Below are 19,777 nucleotides of genomic sequence, written 5' to 3' on the forward strand. Positions count from 1 at the left end.
TACAACGGAACAGACGGAGCGCGTGAAAAAAATCTTTGAAGCAAAAGTTTTGTTCTGCGGAAATCAGCCTAAAAACCATGGTCTACATAATCTAAAAACGTCATATGTTGAAAAAGATATCGATCAGCTCCTTCTGATTTTTTATTTCATGGACGTCCCGGTGCGAGTTTGATATTAAAGGAGCAGTTACATCGCAATGTGATCGTCGTGGGCACTGATAAAACTGCGGATCACCCCACATGTGTCCCTCACAGACGGCGGTGTTACAAGACTGATTGTGCTCTGGTTCAGAAAAAAAAAAAAAAAACGGGTTTGACCTGCGCCTTGTTCTAAGCCATCCAACCCAATTGCCATCGCCACCAAGCAATGACGGTATTCATGGGTTCTGTGAATGGGTGGTTCGGTTGTAGCACATAGCGATTAAAGTGAAAGTTTTTGCATAGTGAGTGCACGCAAGTGCAGAGATTATTAGCGATATGATTAGTTTATTGTTTAATATGTTTTTAAATTTTGCCTCTCTCACCAAGAATTTCATCGAAGCAGAAACACGCATCAAAAATGGTTCGTTGTGACCTAGAAATTTGTTCCATTTTTATTATGCGGCGAGCTGACGCGGAATAGGAAATACTTCGGTGAAGCGAAAAGACGTTGAACCTGCATTCCTTGTTGCGGGGTTAAATAAAGTTAAATTGGTTCACAGGAAGGGAAAGGCGCAGTAACTGTCACACTTGCTCTGTGGACACCCGAACCGCGCCGTAAGGGAAGGGAGGAAGGTGGGAATGAAAGTGGAAAGAGAGAAAGAGGAGCCGTAGTGGAGGGCTACGGAGTAATTTCGACCACCTGGGGATCTTTAACGTGCGCTGACATCGCACAGCACACGGACGCCACTTCGTTTCGCCTCCATCGAAACGCAGCCGCCGCGGTCGGGTTCGAACCCGGGAACTCCGGCACAGTAGTCGGCCGTCTTACCACTGCACCACCCCGGCGGGGCTTGCGGGGTTCTACCATATATATCACAATTTTTTGCAACATCAGATCGGGACATGGAGTAAAATATTCTCAAGTTGGAACTGACAAGCAAGTCCATCAACTGCTTACCCAATATCTCAAGGCTCTCGGGTAGTCACGGGCCAGAATTGAGTTCATGACAAATAACCTGACATGTCTGCCCTAACAACGAAGCTGGATGTGAAGCATGAAACAACCTCTAGCGGATATCGTATCGCACTCCAGCACATGCAGGCGATTTTGTCTTACATATGGTTGGTTGGTTGGTTTGTGGGGTTTAACGTCCCAAAGCGACTCAGGCTATGAGAGACGCCGTAGTGGAGGACTCCGGAAATTTCGCGCGATTTAAGTTCCGCATGCATTTTTCCTTCATTTGCAAACAAATGTTTATTAATCGTTATCTATTGGTTAATTAGAGTGTTTAAGAACGAAAACATTATAACTGGTAAGCTGTAGTGCAAGAATAGCTGAACAGCAACCCACCAGCCTCGCTAGCTTCAGAACTTGACGCAGTCATGTTACCGTTGTCGTTGTATATTGACTCGACTTTAGAGCGAAGTTTTACTTTATACGTTGGCTTCTCGAGCGTTTCCATTGCTAATGACAATGTTTTCCCAAGATACTTTGTTGGGCGAGTTGGTACTTATGCATTATTAATTTAATGTAAAAAAGCCACTTGGACTGTGGCTTTCTTTTATCTTGTCCTTTGCCTTTGTGTTTGCGCTGTTTAAATTAATAATGAATGATTTCCCTTTTTGAGGAGTGGTGTTTCAGAAACATCACAATGTCAGCAATATATCCTCATCTCCATCTTACCATTGCCGTCTGTGCATTAACTTCCCCTGACGTCGTGCGTATGCCCGAATCCGTTGGAGGCTCGCTGCAACTGTCGAGAGGATTACCTTTATAACACTCTAATTTTCGCAACTAAAACACTGCTTGCTTGCAAATGAAATTTTATGCATACTTGAAACTCCCGCCTCGGTTACACACCGCAACTAACGTAATTTGTTTCCTTGCGTTTGATAAAACTCCTCCCCTAGTCTTGATGGCAGCGCTTAAGAACTCGCAAAAAAAAAAAAAAAAAAGAGCAATAGATCAACATAGCAAGTCGGTAAATATAAGAGTAATTGCTCATTACCATTCGCCAGAGTAAGTTCGCGCAAACGTGGAGCAAATATTTCAAGCTTTCTCATAAATGTTGCACTGAAACGACAAAAAAATGCCCAAAGTGTGTTATACCACTAAAGCGAAATCTGGGTTTTTTATTGGCCTCTCTCTGTTTCGTAGCTTTAGAGACCACGCGCACCGTTCCCATCTGCAAACGCAGCAGCAGTTTAGACCGAATGCAAAATTGTCTGAAGATTATTGCGCTTTAAAGGAAAAAGTTACAAGTATCTTCTTACTATAAGGAAATGCTGCAAGCTCGCACTGTCATGTAAAGTTCAGCCAGTCAGTTTTAAAGCGGTACCACTAAAAGCCCTATCTTCAGAAAGCCTGGCGTCAGTTTTGTCGGATTGAGGGATTTGAGCGAAAAGTTAGGAGCGTGCGTCTGGCTGATGGCATATAGCAAGTGATATGACCGGGCTTTGATTAAATATCAAGTGGCGTGACACACCGCGAAGCCACACGACATGGCCGAATTGACAGGTGTTGCCAGCTTGGGCATCTCCGGAAACCTTGGATCTTCAGTCAGTAGCACCGTCACTAGGCCACGCACCTACATTCGTATAAAACTATAGCTATAGGTTACAAAGTGGGGTTTTGTTTTTGTCTGGAGATTTCTAGCATTGTGTAGCAGCTGACAACTGCACTCTACTTAGTATGTGTCATATAATAGAAGCAAAACTGAATTAAGGGATCAGTGATAATTTGTGTTCAGTTCAGTTCAATCGTTCAGTCGTGTCCGACTCCTCGTGACCTTATGGATCATGTCACGCCACGCTTTCCGGTCTCTCACAATTTTCCTAACATCACATAACTTCATCTGCAGCGCCTCGAGGATGCCATCTAACCATCGCGTTCGCTGCCTATCCCTTCTCCGGTGACCCTCAACCTTTCCCAACATCAAATCTTTCTCTAGCGACTCCTCTCTTCTCATCAGATGACCAAAGTAGCTGAGCTTTAATTTTAGAATTTGACCCTCCAATGAGCACTCAGGGTTTATGGTCGACAATATCGACTGAATTGATCATTTGTGTAGATAAGTGCATATACAATGAGGTCTACTGTTTAACGGAACATGCGAACGCGTGGCCGCCGCGCTTTGCAAGCAACTCCCGCGAGAGATACAATAGCGATGACACAAGTTGCCTGCACAGTAAACACTACCAGCTGCTCTTCGCGAGCATGCAATCCCGCCAGTTGTCAGCAGAAGCGCCTTGCGAAGTGTGTAAGCCACGCGATCGCACGTTCCCTTTAACAGCGTACCGCTCTGTACGCGAACGATGATGCGCAACTGGAATCTGCAGATTAGTCATTAAAGCTGTCGCGTTTTAAACGCGGAGCTTTGCTATTCCCGAACTTTTTTCTCCTTCACCATTATTGCGACAAAATACTCTGTAGTTGTGACGTTTTCGACAAATATTTTGCTGTAAACATCAAATTTTTTTGTAATTCTGCTGTACATCACCAGTTGTACCGGAGATTTCTTCTGTAGTCTGTAGTTATGTAGGGCTTTTTTGGCTAAAGTAGATAAAATTTTGGTGTTACTACAGAAAATTCTGTTGTCACGACTGGTTAAGGGTAAAAAACCACACAGAAAGCCTGTCCTGACAACAGAAAAATTTCAGTACCTTTTTCCAACTGTATGTTGTGCATTTTATTCATTTTTTACAACCAGAGATTTTAGCCCCGCTTCTCTAATTCTTCCAACATGGTTGCTTGCCCCCCCCCCCCCCCCCCCCCCCCTTGCGTTGTCCCGTATTCCCTTGCATAACCATTGTCCATTCCTGTTACTTGTGACTGACAATGCATAACGACGGTTTTCTCCCGCTGCATTCGATTCTATAATAAAGTAAAATGCATTTGTAACGTAAATCACCGATGAATGTTTGCGTGTATTTGTGCGTCTTCCGTGTGGGTCATTCCGATGTGCAAACACTTCGGTTTATAAAGGCCTCGGGCTTCGCCAACTTGGCATCTCAAGTGATTTGTATCAGCTGCTTTTCTCCTTTTCTTGACGCCGCCATATTACTGGATGCTTTAGACACAGGCCCAGCAATGCACCAGCAGCATGTGCACTAGTGCGGTAGAATATTTTTTATGTGCGCATTGTCTTTTTTTGTGCGCATTCTTATTGTTATCTTCGCTATCAAACGTTCGCAAAAGCCATCTCATCTGTTCTAGAAGTAAACAAGGTGATTTTAGCAATTTTATTTTCAACTGCGTAACATGCATGGCCCCTAGTGCGCTGAAACATTAAAACATTTATACACTACCATGAAGTGTCCAGCCTACGCTCCCATCATATAAGGCTCATAAGAGGGGCTGCCGGATTTCGAGGTTCCCATGGTGCTAATAAATTGTTTCAACTAAGAAGTTATTGGGCCTAAGAAGTGATTAAAAATTCGAGCACACTTTGGCGACTAAAGTGATGAAAGGCGAAAGCCTGAGTTCTGCATTCTGCTGCGGGACTGTTGCGCATGTAGCGATGAATGCTGCTACGAGCAAAGCGAGCGAACGCTTTTTCACATTCCGCGAGTGCATTTGTTTAGTGAATTATGCTTGGCAGCGTATCTTCGTATCTTCGCAGTTGTTCTGCGTTTACTGTTGTGTGGTTGATTTTACCGGGTTCATGGCAATAAATAGCATATAATTAGTTAATTACACAACTGGTACAAATAATAACTTTTAATTAGTCAGTATTAGCAAATAATCAGCAATTAATAATTAATTGATTAATTTGACGGTGATTGGTATTTTGTAAGTAATTTGAAATGAGTGATTAATTAACTAGTCATTAATTTGTAATTTGTCACTGATTGGCATATGACCATATACGGCACGTATTCTCGCATACTGTGGTGGTGATCTTTGATTGGTCGGGATATCCATGACGTCATCCCGTCTCGACCAGTCAGAGGTGCCGCAAAAGCGTGACACTTTTGCTGACGACAACGACGAAAAAGTAGCAAGAGAATTGGTGTTTCCTGTGATATTTATATTACAAATGCGATCAGAAGGCATTAAAGATGCATTCGGTTGCAGTCTGCTATGTTTTCGTTCATTCCAAATTGGTGTTGCGCCCAACGCATAATTTTACTTCTATATCTGCGCAGATTTACACGGACTGGGCGAACCATTACCTGGAAAGGAGTCGCTACAAGCGCTACATTCAGGACCTGCAGAGCGACATCACCGACGGGGTGCTCCTCGCTGACGTCATCGACGCTGTCGGTAAGAGTGACGCTCAATATTTCAACATCATTCCTTTTGTGTGGAGTGCTTTTCCCGCAAAGAAGATAGCTTTTCCCAAGTGCCCTTTATCCCCCGACATTTCGCTTTTCGTTTTCTCTTCCTGGCTTTGCTGCGGTACTGGAAGCTATAGCGAGGCCACATTGATCTCGACATCACAAAACACACACGCAAAGTAATATATACAAGTTTTAACGTAATTAAACCGAGTAATACCCACGAAAGCTTTATACGCACGAGTAGACTCTGGTGAAGATGAAGGTGTGCAATACAGAGGGCAAGTGTGTGTTACAGTCTAACACGCGAATGGATCGGCTGCGGCAAAACGTTTCGTACGCACTTCCCGGGGGAAATCCTTGGGTTTGAATCCGTTCCTCTACAAAGTTTTTCATTCTTTTTTTTTTTTTTTTCAGAGCTCGCAAACTATGTTACCCAAAGTTCACAAGGTCACTTAATGAAAAAACAGCCCGCACAATCCGTGATAAGTTTAGACTTCGTGTACCACTGCGTACCACTGCCTCTTAAAATACAAGGCCATGAAATCCCTAGAGTAGTAGAATATGAATATTTCGGGGTATGGGTAAACGAAGGATTGGCATACACTGAAAAGAATGACCAATAAGGTGAAGAAATGCCGGAATAATGAAGCATAGGACGTTGTGGGGATGCTACAGTTATGATGAGGGGTATTTGGAAACGATATATGGTGCCCGGGCTTACTTTCTGATATGCGGTTTTGTGCCTAAAATCAGAGGTACAGTCGACATTAGAAATAAATCAGAAAGCCGTCGGACGATTAGCACTGGGTGCCCACGGCAATACCTCAAATTAGGCGGTACAGGGAGATATGAGCTGGGTATCCTTTGAAGTACGGGAAGCTCAGATTAAAATATTATATGAGGAACGCCTGAGTAAATTGAACAGTAACAGACGGGCAGCTAAAGTATTGAAATACCTGTACTTAAAAAGCGTTGACTCACAATGAAGGAAAAGAACTCGGAAACTAACCAGTAAGTATGCTCGTCACAAGGACGAAGAAATAAAGAGCGTTAAGCAACAGGGGAAAAACACAGAAGGTAAAAACTGGATAAATTCGATGGAAAAAAGTGTAGAACTATAGCGAAAGTGGAAAAGGCAGATAAAGAAGGAAGCTTTCTTTGAAAACTCAAGAGTTAGGGCCCTACTTTTTGAAGCTAGATCAGGGTGCCTTAGAGCACGCAGCTACAAAAAGAAATTTAACAATGAAGGGGACGCATGCGCAGTATGTGGTAACTCCACAGAAACAATTTACCATATTATATTTCAGTGTAATGGTATCCATCCGAAAGTCAGTGCAGGCGCAGTCACTCCTCCTGAAGCTCTGGGGTTTAGAGATGCCAGTGGCCGGGTGAATCAACCTGCGGTGGAAGCTAGCAAGAAACGACTGGAAAATTGGTGGCTTAAAAGCAGAAAAGGGACATAATGTTAGTAATGTAGAAACAAAAATTCAATAAATATAATGATGGTATAGTTAACCAATCTAAAACAATAATTAAGATATAGGGGGGAAATGAGCATGATAGCAACTAGTGCCACCCCGGTGCAAAGGGGACACTCCTAATTCCTTCCATCCATCCATCCACCCATCCATGCTCTTGCGTGTAAAGCAGGGGAACAATTTAACATATTGTTAATGTTTGTTTACAGGATGCGACTTCACCTTATCTGGTGCGTTAACGGCCAGATCGCGAGCTTCTTCCTCTTTCTGACACTTCCATCTTTCCTATGTTCAGTGCTTCCTAACATTTCGCCCTTCACAGACGAAACCTCTGAGGCTGTCAGTCAGAGTCCCGTGAGTGGTAAAGCTTCATCCTTGCGACATATACAACTTGTATTTTCCGCGAGGGGCGGCCTTGGGAAGATTGGCGAGACACCACGTAATTCAATTCGTTGATCCGCGTGAGCACAACGAATGGGCCTGTGTAGTGCGACAATAGCTTCTGGGACAAACCACGCCTGCGGAGAGGCATCCAGAGCCATACTAAGTCTCCGGGAAAGTAGCTGACATTCTGATGCCGACGATCGTAGCGCGGCTTAAAGCGGTGCTGCGAGGCGAGAGTGCGTAACCATGCAGGTGAGCTCACGAACCTCTCCAGCGCGGCAGAGGGTGCTGTCCAGAAGGCTTGGTGGCGAGAGGGAACGGTAAGATGGTGTCGAGAGAACGTTTAGGAGGACGGGCATAACGAAGGAAAGATGGGCTACAGGCAGTTTCGTGCCTCGAGGTGTTATAGGCATATGTAATGAAGGGAAACACGACATCCCAGTTCTTATGATGAGTCTGCAAGAGTGTTCGTCAGTGTCCAGTTTTTACGTTCAACGAGGCCATTTGTCTGGGATGGTACGGTGTAGATTGACGGAATTAGCAAGAAGAAAAGCGCAGGAGCTGTTCCAAAACATCTGCCGTAAAATGGCAGCTACGATCACTAATAATGACACGAGGAGGCACATGACGGAGGACGACAGAATGAAGAAGAAAGAAAGAAACGTCAGCGGTGGTAGCGGAAGGGATGACGACAATTTCACAATTAGGCGCGAGGTGATCAACGCATAACATCACCCTCTCTTGACGATTGCCTTTGGAGGCGCGGGGAAACGGGCCTATGAGGTCAACACCCACTTGATCATATGATGTGGTCGGTGGTGTCACCGGATGTAAGTGGCCCGGCGGAGAAGTCGTGGGAAGCTTGAACCACTGGCACTGCACACAGGAGGTCACGTAACGCTGAGCGTGCGACGCATATTTGGCCAGTGAAAATGTTCCTTGATGAGGGTAAGGGTTCTGGCAACCCCCAGTGCCCATCAGTGACGTTCTCATGCATTGCGGGTACAACAGAGGAGTAGAGGCCTGCCGGAACGACTAGTAGGAAGCGCGGACCGCCAGACGAGTCATTTTTTCGGTAGAACAAACCGTTGTGAATGCAGAAAGGGGTCGCAGATATCGGATCACGAGCTTTTACGAAAAGCGATACCAAGTCTTAATATTTGCGCTGTCCTCTCGGTAAAGAGGCAATATTCGGAAATTGTATGGAAATGGCGGCAAGATAGTCTTTTAAGTTGTCGTCATCGCAAAGAGTATAGTCGCGAGGGGCAGCCGCAAGAGGCAGTCAGCATCGGCATGTAGGCGGCCACTTTTGTACGACACAGTAAAGTTGAACACTTGAAGGCGTAATGCGCAGCGGGCCAACCGACCACAGGGGTCGCAGAGATTCACCAGCTAGCAAAGCGAATGATGATTAGTGATGACTGTAAAGGCACGTCCATAAAGATACGAGCGAAACCGCTGTACGCTAAAAACAACAGCACGACACTCTCGTTCTGTCACAGTATAATTGCGTTCAGACTTGCGGAGGGTGCGATTTGCGTAAGCGACAACGTGTTGATTTCCACCATGCCGTTGTATGAGCACAGCACCGACGCCGATGCCACTGGCTTCAGTGTGGAGTGAAGTAGGAGCTGTCGGGATGAAATGACACAGTAGGGGCCGCGAGGTACGAAGATACTCGACCCGGCGAAACGCAGAATCATATTCGGGAGTCCATTTGAAAGGAATGTCTTTCTCCAAGAGGCATGTGAGCTGGTAGGCTACGTCGGCAAACTCGGGGATCAAGAGCCGAAAGTAAGAGCAAAGTCTCAAGAAGCTCCTGAGTTCTTTCAAAGACTTGGGCTGTCTGATGCACCTGACAGCTTGAATCTTTTGTGGTCGGGCCTGAGACGATCTTTGTTAACCGGATGCCCAAGCGCAACGATTTGGCTTTCTCCGAAGCGGTACTTCTTAGAGTTTAGCACGAGACCGGCTTTCTCTAGGCAGTGAAGGACAACAGCCTTATAGACTGTAAGGCGCTTAAAACTCCAGTGCACGACGCCGACGCAGGGATTCGAGAAGAACTGGAGTTTCGGGACATTCGTGACAAGCTAAGTTATGAACCAGTGGGCAAGTACAAGGCAACTTGATGATTGGTGCAAAAAGTCAAGGGAGTAGTGTTGGCCTTTGCAGAGGAAATAATCAATTAACTTAAAAAATATTGATCACTCACCATATTGCGAACTAGGTGGCACTTCTCACCTCCCCCCCCCCCCCCCCCTCGTTAAAAAGGGGAGGCTAATAATTATGTGTCTATCCCATGCGAGCGTAGGTTTCGTAATTTTGTACTACTTTACCAACTCTGCCAGGAAGCATAATTGTAGCTAGAAAATGTCAGTAAACGAAGCCCTGATTGGTAATTGCAGTTGCTTGCAAAAATCAAAACGGTGCTGTTTCCTCAACGACTGACGCCGTTTTCTTCTTTGTAAAAATATGGTTTCACTTCTAAAATATCATGTGGCGAAATTGTATTTTGATAATAGTACTCTTGCTTTTTTCTACTACTTGCGACAGGTACTCTAGGTACGACGGGGTAGGAACATCTTTTTCTTCATTCTTTACCAAAATAAAAACATGGAAATCGAAATTTGCGTAACCTACATGCAGTGTTTCTAAACATAGTGAATATCTTATAATTCCTGTAAGCTAATAACAACGCTAAATCATTGAGAAATAGATGGAGCCATCATGACTGCCGCATAAATTGAGTTCAAACGCCACATCTTTTATAAGGTCAGTCTATTACCAAACCGGTGACTTCAATCGACGTCGCTGAGAAATCAGCGCCGTTTTTAGAGCACGCTGATCAGATGAGGTCACAATTTAATCTATCATCTGATTCTTGTGGCCCAACTAATAATTTAATTTTTGTGGATATTACCTCCTCACAGCGAAGCAGATATTACACAGATGGTCGCCTTGTGCGGAGCGCAAATTTCCTCACGTTGACTTCAGAAACTCAAACGCTGAACGGTGTGGAGGCAGGGTATACGACTAGATGCAACGCGAAATCTTGGTTTTCTTAACATGCGACAACCTAGGTAAAGCAAACTTTCTAAGTATCATTCCTTCAGATATCTCAATTACGAATACATTCATCCCATTTGTATGATAGAGGAGGTGGGAAGCTACCACATGTAATCAAATAGCGGTGCAAGTGAATTCTTTGTCCGTAGAGCATTACGCCCTCGAGGTTCAACGTAACAGCCTCGGGTTGTTCTCGCCTTTGCAACCGTTTCCGATGTCACAAGATTAGCTTTAGTCCACAGCCACAGTGATCATTGTACGAGGGGAAATTACACCTTATGATCGAAAATCAAAGGCAACTTCCCTCTTTATATGCAGTGGTGTGTGCTTGTCGGGTGCATTTTTGAGACATGCAAAGCATGTCAAACCACTCTTGCCTGTCAGGCGTTTTTCCCTACTAGAACATGGTTACCTCTCGCTTCCGTTTATGCTTCGATGGCAAAGAATGCAGACGTCACACCAATAATACGATTTCAAGCTTTAGAGGTTCGTAAGAAAAAGATTAATGACGATTACGTTTTGCGGGAAAGGGCTCTGACTTGCATACGACAATGGGGACGTACAAGAAGATACAGTCCTCGTGGAACGCGCCCTCTTCCCCTCCTCTGGCCACCCCTTTTATTTTTTTCATCCTGCTGAACACGCCCTATTATATAGGAGATGAAATGAGTACGACCGAAAGCATGTTTTTCATACACATACGCTCTGTTTGTTTTGCGAAACCGTGATGCACAGGGCGCCCCCTGCTCTTGCTTCTAGTCCCACTAGGCTGCCCGAACTCTTTTTTGTTATTACTACTATACTACACAATGACGAAGTTAACAGCTAGTGCAGTAAAAATACGCAGTAATTGACGCACACCTGTTGGACGTCTTAACCATGCCTTCAATCAGGGAACAACATGAAAAATAAGGAGTCGCAGATAAATTCAGCTACACGCTGTTCACTCTCGCTAGGGCACGCAAGGAAAGGTCTGACTCTGTTGTGCTTGAAACAAATGAGTCGCAGCTCATCAGTACTTGTACTGTCGCGACACTCGTCATAACATTGCGACTGAGATTAGTGTACTTATTACTCAGGATATAGTTTACTGCAGTTAGAGGCCTTCCTTCTTGCAGCCAAGTACGCACAGACGAAGACACCGTACCAGCGTAACGTCCTATGACAGCTCGCTGAGCCGATGTGCGAGCAGCTCTTCGATCAAAAGCCAGACTCCGGCTGTCGGCAGCGCGCCCTCATGGGAGACGATTCTCAAGCCACTTCTGTGCCAGTTTCAGGCGCAGTTGTTTGAACTGAATACGAAGACAGAGAAAAGAGCAAATGACAAAGCAAACTGTTAAGAGGGCTATGCGAAAACCAACGCGTGACTCAGCCTCCAATTGAGGGGAAGGAGACGATGGAAGCCTCCGCTCTCGCAACGTTAACGTCTCGGACGGTGTGTGCGCGGCCGGGTGAAAATCTGTTTACCCGGAATGCCAATTGGACCCCTCCTCCTACTCGTCGCACCCACTGCTGATGTAGTAGTAGCCGCGGCGGGTGCGTTTGCGTGCGCTCCGCCGCACGCTGCATCGGAACGTTCGACGATTCATGGGGGAAGGAAGGCGGCTCCATCTAGAGAGCGGGCGAGAGGATGGTGATTGCGTGCCCTCTATCCCGCCGCTACCATCCCCAAGAGGGCGCGCTTCCCCATTTAAGCCCAGAGGCAAACTGGGAGAGGAGGCAAAGCCAAACGGGAGCGCGGCCGGGTTTGGGGCCCGAAGTGCGGGGTCTTGAGGGGACGGGAAAATGAGCAGAAGCCAGGAAGTTCAGCAGAGAGCCAACGCCAAGCTATTTTGAGAAGAAAGGTGCCTTGTTAAGAGCTTGAGACTATTACCGACAGTTTATTTGTGCCTTTTGTGGTAAATCTTACAAATTGCGCTAAAAGAATCACAGGCAGGAGTTTGAAATACGGTCAGCGAAAATGAAATTGTGTGCACTGCTCTTCTTCTTGTGGGCAGCAAGCTACACGCCGAATGCTTATTACTGGCCTGTAGTATAATTTACGTAACACAATCTACAATACTAGATCTTATTATTATGGAATCAAAGCCTTTCTTTCCACTTACATTCAATGTGTGATTAACTTCACGGAGTAGTTATTCATACTTCCGTGAGAACACTTTTGCTGAATTTCAAGCACGTTATGTTAAACCTCATCAATGGGCACGGTGTACAGGCACTCCGTAAATTAAAAATGGCCCTATACCCCGAAAGGCATTAAGTATTAGCCCCCACTGATTATCAGTAGGGCCACTTTGGGCAATGACATGAGCACAGCGGCAGTTTTTAATGAAGTCATTCACACATATGAGCAAGTGCTTCTTCGCTCAGGTACGCCTTACAGCATTCACTATAGGAGAAGTTTGCAAACAGCACAATTTCAGTTACGACACCGAAGTTTGCGTGGTTTGGCGCAGGTGTGGGTTTCGAGGCTCGTTACCAAGAGTGACTCTTGTCCAGCTGTTATTAAATAACGACATATTATTCCCATGTTTCAATAACAGCATGCAAGCAATCAACTGTGCATTTAACTCCACCAGTCAGATCAGAGTACATTGCGTTCTAGGACGCTTGTGTGACTTTCAAATGCACCGTCTTTCCTAAAAGTAGCCAGGCCTTATGTCTTACTTCTCATTTATGTAATGCTGATCTAATGGTTCTCAAGGATAAAAAAAGGCCTTGAAACGTAAGGCCTTTTCCTGAGATTTACATCTTGAGGGGTGGCATAACTTTTTCCACTATTTACGACAAAAATCAGAGCCTGTAGTGTGGTTACCTTTGGCAAAGGCGATAAGTCTCTCAGCTACTCGTTTAGGCAAGTAATTGATGTACAAGCTGTCATCCAGTACTTCAGGAAAACGCGAAAAATGTCGTGTTTACACAAAATGATTTAACATAAACGATCTGTAGGCGCTAGCTGATCTGAAAGCCTGCATTTAGGACTGCATTCGCTCGACAACAAATGACCCTCTCACTTCTTAGGAGCGCTGTTTTGGACTGTTTTCCGTCGTGTCAGAAGTGATTGCGCTGAAATACCGCGTAAATTACAGGCGCCTGTTTTGTTTTCTCTGTCCTTTCCAGCTGGAGTGAAGGTGCCCGACATCAACAGGAAACCCAAAACTAGCGACCAAATGGTGAGTGGTCCACCGGGAAATCCGTCACACGGTATACTGCATTGGCAGGACCATTTCATGCTTTTATTATTGCGAAAGCAATGCTGCTAGCACTTGAGCCTTTGGCGTGTCGTGGCGCCTCCATACATGACCTTTCACGTGACCATGTGACGTCACGCCAGACCGAGAGACGGAGCCCCAGCTCGCGCCATCAGATGGTGGCGGCGAGTCCATACACAGCGCTGTGTCGCAGCCGAGAGAGGGCGCTCGCTGTTTGTGACGGATCTTGTTGAAACAAGGATCTTGTTGAATGTCTCAGTAACGATATAAGCCAGTTTGGAAACGGGGCCAATATTACTCTACTGGGGGACATGAACGGCCACATCGACGATCTGGATGGATACACGGATTGTAACGGGAAGCTAATGCTAGATTTCTGTGAGCCACACGATCTGGTTATAGTAAATAGAGAAACAAAATGTGAAGGCCAAATCACGTGGGAATTCCGCAACAGGCAGACGACCATTCACTATTGTCTAATGTCGCAGGAAATTTATAGCAAGGTCACAAAAATGGAAATAGACGAAGAAGGGGAGTGTAATCTTGGAAGTGATCATAAACGTATTCTGCAGATGGGGCCCTTGATGAAAAGAGAAATGGAACTTAGACAAAACGTAAACGCAAAATTAAACGACGATCAAATAGCGCAGATAGCAGCAGACATAGAGGAAGCAATAGAGAAAAGCCCCATGGAAGACTGGGATTATGAACAGGCAGAACTACTCATAAGTAGGAAAATTCAGGAGGTTAAAGTAGCAAACCGCTGGAGTGGAAAGGAAGCCACGAAGCTGGTGGAATAAGGAAATCAGAGAAGCTATTGAACAACGACGGGCTGCTTCAAGGGAACACAAAGTGGCAAAGAAAGCACAGGTATCTCAGGAGAAAATCGACCAAAAATGGGAATCATATCGACAAAAGAAACTTGAGGTACAGGCCCTCGTCCAAAGTAAAATGAAGCAGTCCACCGATCGCTGGATGGCTGACATACACGATGCCTCTAGAGGCGGAGCAAGAAAATTCTGGAACCATATAAGCTGGCTAGGGAAGAAGAATCAAAGAAAGCAGGATCGGATTCAAGATAACGAGGGAAATTGTTTAAAGGGATACAACGCAGTGAACTACATTACATCAGTTATAGCCGAGTCATTTAAGAGCGACGATAGGGCAATCTCCGCAAATCAGGAAGCAACACAAGGTAGCAGAATACAAAGCAGCTTAGAACTGACCAATCTAAACTGGAAGAAGGCAGAAAAAAATATTCCTAAAAACGCATTTACAGGAATAGATGGAATTCCGATCAAGCTGATTAATGAACTCGGTCCAAAAAGCAAGCAAACGTTGTTAAAAGCTCTGGAAACAGTCATAACGAATAAGAAAATTCCGGACAGCTGGCGGCAGAGTAAAATGAATTTGATTTATAAAGGGAAAGGAGACAGGATGCACACAAAATCCTACAGGCCGATTACCATAACATCTGTTATGTACAGGTTAGCCATGCAGGCGGTGAAATTAAAGGTGCAAGCATGGGGAGAAAGTAACAAGATACTCGGAATACTTCAGAACGGCTTTAGAAATGGTAGGCGCTTAGATGATAGCCTGTTCGTGCTTACCCAATGCATCGAAATATCTAGAGTGGAAAATAGACCTTTGTATTTGGCCTTCCTGGACATAAACGGGGCGTACGACAACGTAAGCAGGGAACTCCCGTGGAACATATTAAAAGAAGAAGGTATCGGTTATGAGATAATAGAGTTCCTACAGGAAATATACCGGGGTAACAAAGCAGAAATAACGTGGGAAGGGATACGAAGTACGGAGGATGTCAAAGTATGCAAAGGATTAAGACAAGGCTGTCCTCTATCACCGGTGCTGTTCATGCTTTATATGATAAACCTGGAACGGAGGATACAAGACAGTAACCTAGGTTTTAACCTGTCATATAGATTAGTTGGAAAGGCGGTAGAGCAGCGCCTCCCCGGTTTGATGTATGCAGACGATATTGTGCTGCTAGCTGAGAGTCTGGAAGAATTGCAAACTCTAGTGAAGTATTGCGGAGACGAAGGGGACGCTCTAGGCTTCAGTTTCAGCGCAGTAAAGTCGGGTCTGATGATTTTCAACGGCTCAACTGATCAGGGTCTTAAAATACAAGGCCATAAAATACCTAGAGTAGCTGAATATAAATATCTGGGAGTATGGGTAAACGAAGGATTGGCATACATTGGAAAGCATGAGCAATCACTTAAGGCCAAAGGCCAAAGGGCGAAGGAATGCCGGGATAATGAAGCATAAGGCATTGTGGGGATACAATAGGTATGGGGTTTTGAGGTGTATTTGGAAAGGAATTATGGTGCCCGGACTTACTTTCGGAAATGCGGTTTCGTGCCTAAAATCAGAGGTACAGTCGACATTAGAAATAAATCAGAGATCCGTTGGACGATTAGCACTAGGTGCCCACGCAAAACTGCAAATGAGGCGGTACAGGGAGATATTGGCTGGGCATTTTTCGGAGTACGGGAAGCTCAGAGTAAAATATTATATGAGGAACGCCTGAGGAAATTGGACAGTAACAGGTGGGCAGCTAAAGTATTTAAGTACCTGTACTTAAAAAGCGTGGACTCACAATGGAGAAAAAGAACTAAGAAACTAACTAGTAAGTATGCTAGTCACAAGGACGGAGAAATAAAGAGCATTAAGCAACAGGTGAAAAACACAGAAGGTAAAAATTGGATAAATTCGATGGAAAAGAAACAGAGTGTGGAATTATACCGTAAGTGGAAAATGCAGATCAGGAAGAAAGATTTCTTTGATAACTCAAGAGGCAGCGCCCTACGTTTTGAAGTTAGATCAGGGTGCCTTAGAACACGCAGCTACAAAAAGAAATTTAACAATGGAGATGGCGCATGTGCTTTATGTGGAAACTCCAGTGAAACAATTGACCATATTATACTCGAATGTAATGGTATCCATCCGGAAGTTGATGCAGGCGCAATCACTGTTCCTGAAGCTCTGGGGTTTAGAGATACCAGTTGCCGGGTGAATAAACCGGCGGTGGAAACTAGCAAAAAACGACTAGAAGATTGATGGCTTAAAAGCAGAGAAGTGACATAATGTTAGTAATGTAGGAACAAAAATTTAATAAATAGAATGATGGTTTAGGTAACCATTCTAAATCAATAATTAACATATATGGAGAAAAATGAGCGTGATAGCTACTGCTACCACCCCGTTTCAAAGGGACGCTCCTATATTCCATCCAGCCATCGTCACGCTAGGAGGGTAAATGGGGCTATGGCTCGGCTCCTCGCAGTAGTCGGGGCGCAGCCTTCCGGTATGTCGGATGATGCGTATAAGGCGTATAAGGCCCATTTAAATGGGCAAAAAAGAAGTGAATTAAGCTACTAGAAGCAACCAACAGCAGCATCCGTACTTTCGCATTACTCCAATGTAGATTCTGCAGTGCTCTAATTTTTTTGTATTGTTACTTTTCATGAGAGTTAACAGCCGAAGCTAACAGCCGAATCGCGAACAGTTTACCAACTGATTACCTCGCAAAGGGGTTGCTTTACGCGCAAGCAGTCCTTAGAGGTTCTTTTTCTCTTCATTCCAATCGCCAACAGCTGCGATTGTCACTATGAACGGAGCAAGAACCCCAAGTGCATGACCAATATTACCGTTGATCGTATAGCATACACCGATACCTTTCGTCAAGGTAAAGAATGGATAAACATGTAGTCAACAAACCAGTCAGTACCTCAGCGTCTATTAAACTGACTAGTTGTTCTCCTTGTCAGGCGTCAGAGCACTCTATGTGCCCACAGTAACGCCGATAGAATACAAGGCGAGAGCAGGTTAGATCGGTTGGAGTAGTATCACTTGAAAGAATAATTCCTACCACTTGTTTCTTTTCACTCTGTACACTAATCAACCAGTTATAATAATTACTGCTTTGTGCAATCAGGACAGAAAACAAAAGTAACGCTCGAGATATACACTTCAACAGCAAAATTATTGAGATCTTGCTTCTACTTCACATACTTGGCTTCGTAGTTGGAAATGATTAACTGCTAAGGCACCCCAATCAGTCTATATAGGCCCGCATTCGGACAAAAACGCAGCCTATATATCTGCAATTTATCCTGTACTCTGCCTTCTGCGGCCAGTTTATCCACGCAAACTTTCGAGTCCCAATCACTGACCAGATTTTCTGCCGTCCCCTGTTCGGCTTAATAGCCTTGGAATCCGAGCCGTTCAACTTAGACGACCAGCGCTTAGCTTCAATTTGTTTACATATCCTGCATGTGCCCGTTCTATCTCTCTGATCTGAGTAAGGGTACCAGTATCATGCGCTCATTCCTTGACCTATTCTCTGCGACCTGTGCTTTCTCTTTATAATCAGGAATATCAAGCATGCGACCTTGAAATAAAATCTTTCCTCGACGTCCGACGTTACTATTTGCACTGGCTTCCAGGACTTACTATTTGAATGCAGTGATCAGTCTGCGAAAGCCGTCTTTTTACTTTCGGTGATCTAGCTTACAGCCACGCGCTTTCAGTGATGTCACAGCTCAGCTATCTTTGAGAGGTCATGCTTTTAGACATCTTATGTCGAAAAGAAAACAGACTGATTAGCACTTTGTAGCGCAAGATTAAGTGATAGCGGCTGAGGTATATTAACGGGAAAGCGTTACTACTCCCTAGCGCGAAAATCTGTCTGGCGTTATTTTTCGTGTAGTAGTTGGCTTTGTCAATACACGACGTAGACAGTAAACTCGGCTGCGAGTTGAACGGCCAGAAAATAAATGCAATTCAACAAAATCAATTGGGTCAGCGTCGGGGCTCCAAACCAGGCCCGATTAAACAAAATGAATTGGGCCAGCATCCTGGTTCCAAACCAAGCCCTCTGCTCGCCTGCCGAGCACGCATCTCATAGGTCGCAAAGAGTGGTCGGGTCATGCCTGTTAGACAGGCACGTTATGAACGCGGTGTGGTAACGTGCGTTTCGGATGTGTGATACTGTTGTGGTAATAATTACCGCTGAATTCAACTGGGCAGCGCAGTGGCTGTATCTACACAGTGATTCGTGAGGACAAGTCTCGATGGACTGAATCGTTCGGCGAAATGAACCCAAATACCCCCCTCACCCCAGCCCGAAAAAGAATGGGGGGGGGAGGGGGGGGGAGGGTTCCACATGCTCACGAACGTTCGTTTTCGGGGACAGAATTTCCCACAGATCATGTTTTCAAAGCACGATATAAAAGACCTTACAAACAGCACGCTTCGAGCAACTGACTAGGACCATGATTGGACTTGAGAATTAATTGCCTCCCTGGTAGTTCGTCGAAGCAAGAACACTGTTAAGAAAATATGCATTCCACATTTACTTTTTCCTTACGCATACTTTTCCTCTTCATTACTGCCGCTATGAATCAAGTTATAATATTGAAGATAAATATAAAATTATTATGTATGAATATATTGCTCACGTAATCGTTACTACTCAAATCGTCAGTCATGGGAAACATCTGTGTTGTTCGCACAAAAAAGATCACAAAAACTATGCGAATAAAGTTATAATAGATAATAATAACAGATAACAGAGGAGTAATGAGGTAATAATAAAAAGAATAAATAAACAAAATGTCCTTTCGGTTTTCGTTTTTCTATGAGGAAGGCCATCCACCCTCTCTTCAACCAATCCCATCGTACGCTACTGCTCGCTCTGGCTGGTTCCCACAGGAACCGACCCGAATGGTTCCCTTGGCAACCACTCGTTACAAACAATTACGACGCGTAATACGGTGAACCGGAGCTTAAAGGGCAACTTAACTGCGCGTGACATAGTAAACAAACAAGCCCAAAGCTTCGATCAGCTATCGGAAATAGCCTGTGCAATTTACTACAGCGATGCGCTTGCTGGAAACCAGCAAAAACACAAATCAAAGCTCACTCATGTTCCCTTTCGGAAAGCCTTGTTCTCTACGCTGACCAAACGAGCGACCTAGATGACGTACAAACAGAGACGGCATTCATTGGTTCGGGGAGAGGCGGGAAAGGGAGGGGTAACTTTCGTCTCGGGTAAAAGTCCACGCCCGATAATACCACTATCGAATCAGCGGCACACTCGACTCCACAAAGTTGCTGGATAGTTATGCCTCTGGTAACCTGCCGGTCATGTAATGGGTATGCTGAAAAAGATCGGAGTCTCTTGTCGACC

General features: G+C 44.9%; 1 protein-coding gene across 1 annotated transcript in view; it reads left to right on the forward strand.

The window, feature by feature from the left end:
• Positions 1-19,777, forward strand: part of sick (sickie) — an 819,067-nt gene that overhangs the window by 165,624 nt on the left and 633,666 nt on the right. Inside the window, exons 2-3 of the mRNA XM_084603878.1 lie at positions 5,289-5,406; positions 13,472-13,524. Of these exons, the coding sequence (XP_084460004.1) occupies positions 5,289-5,406; positions 13,472-13,524 (171 nt within the window). The remainder of the gene's footprint in view (positions 1-5,288; positions 5,407-13,471; positions 13,525-19,777) is intronic.

Source organism: Amblyomma maculatum, chromosome 5 (genome assembly GCF_055883805.1).
Source record: "Amblyomma maculatum isolate TAMU_Amacu chromosome 5, ASM5588380v1, whole genome shotgun sequence".
In the NCBI taxonomy this organism is placed as follows: domain Eukaryota; kingdom Metazoa; phylum Arthropoda; class Arachnida; order Ixodida; family Ixodidae; genus Amblyomma; species Amblyomma maculatum.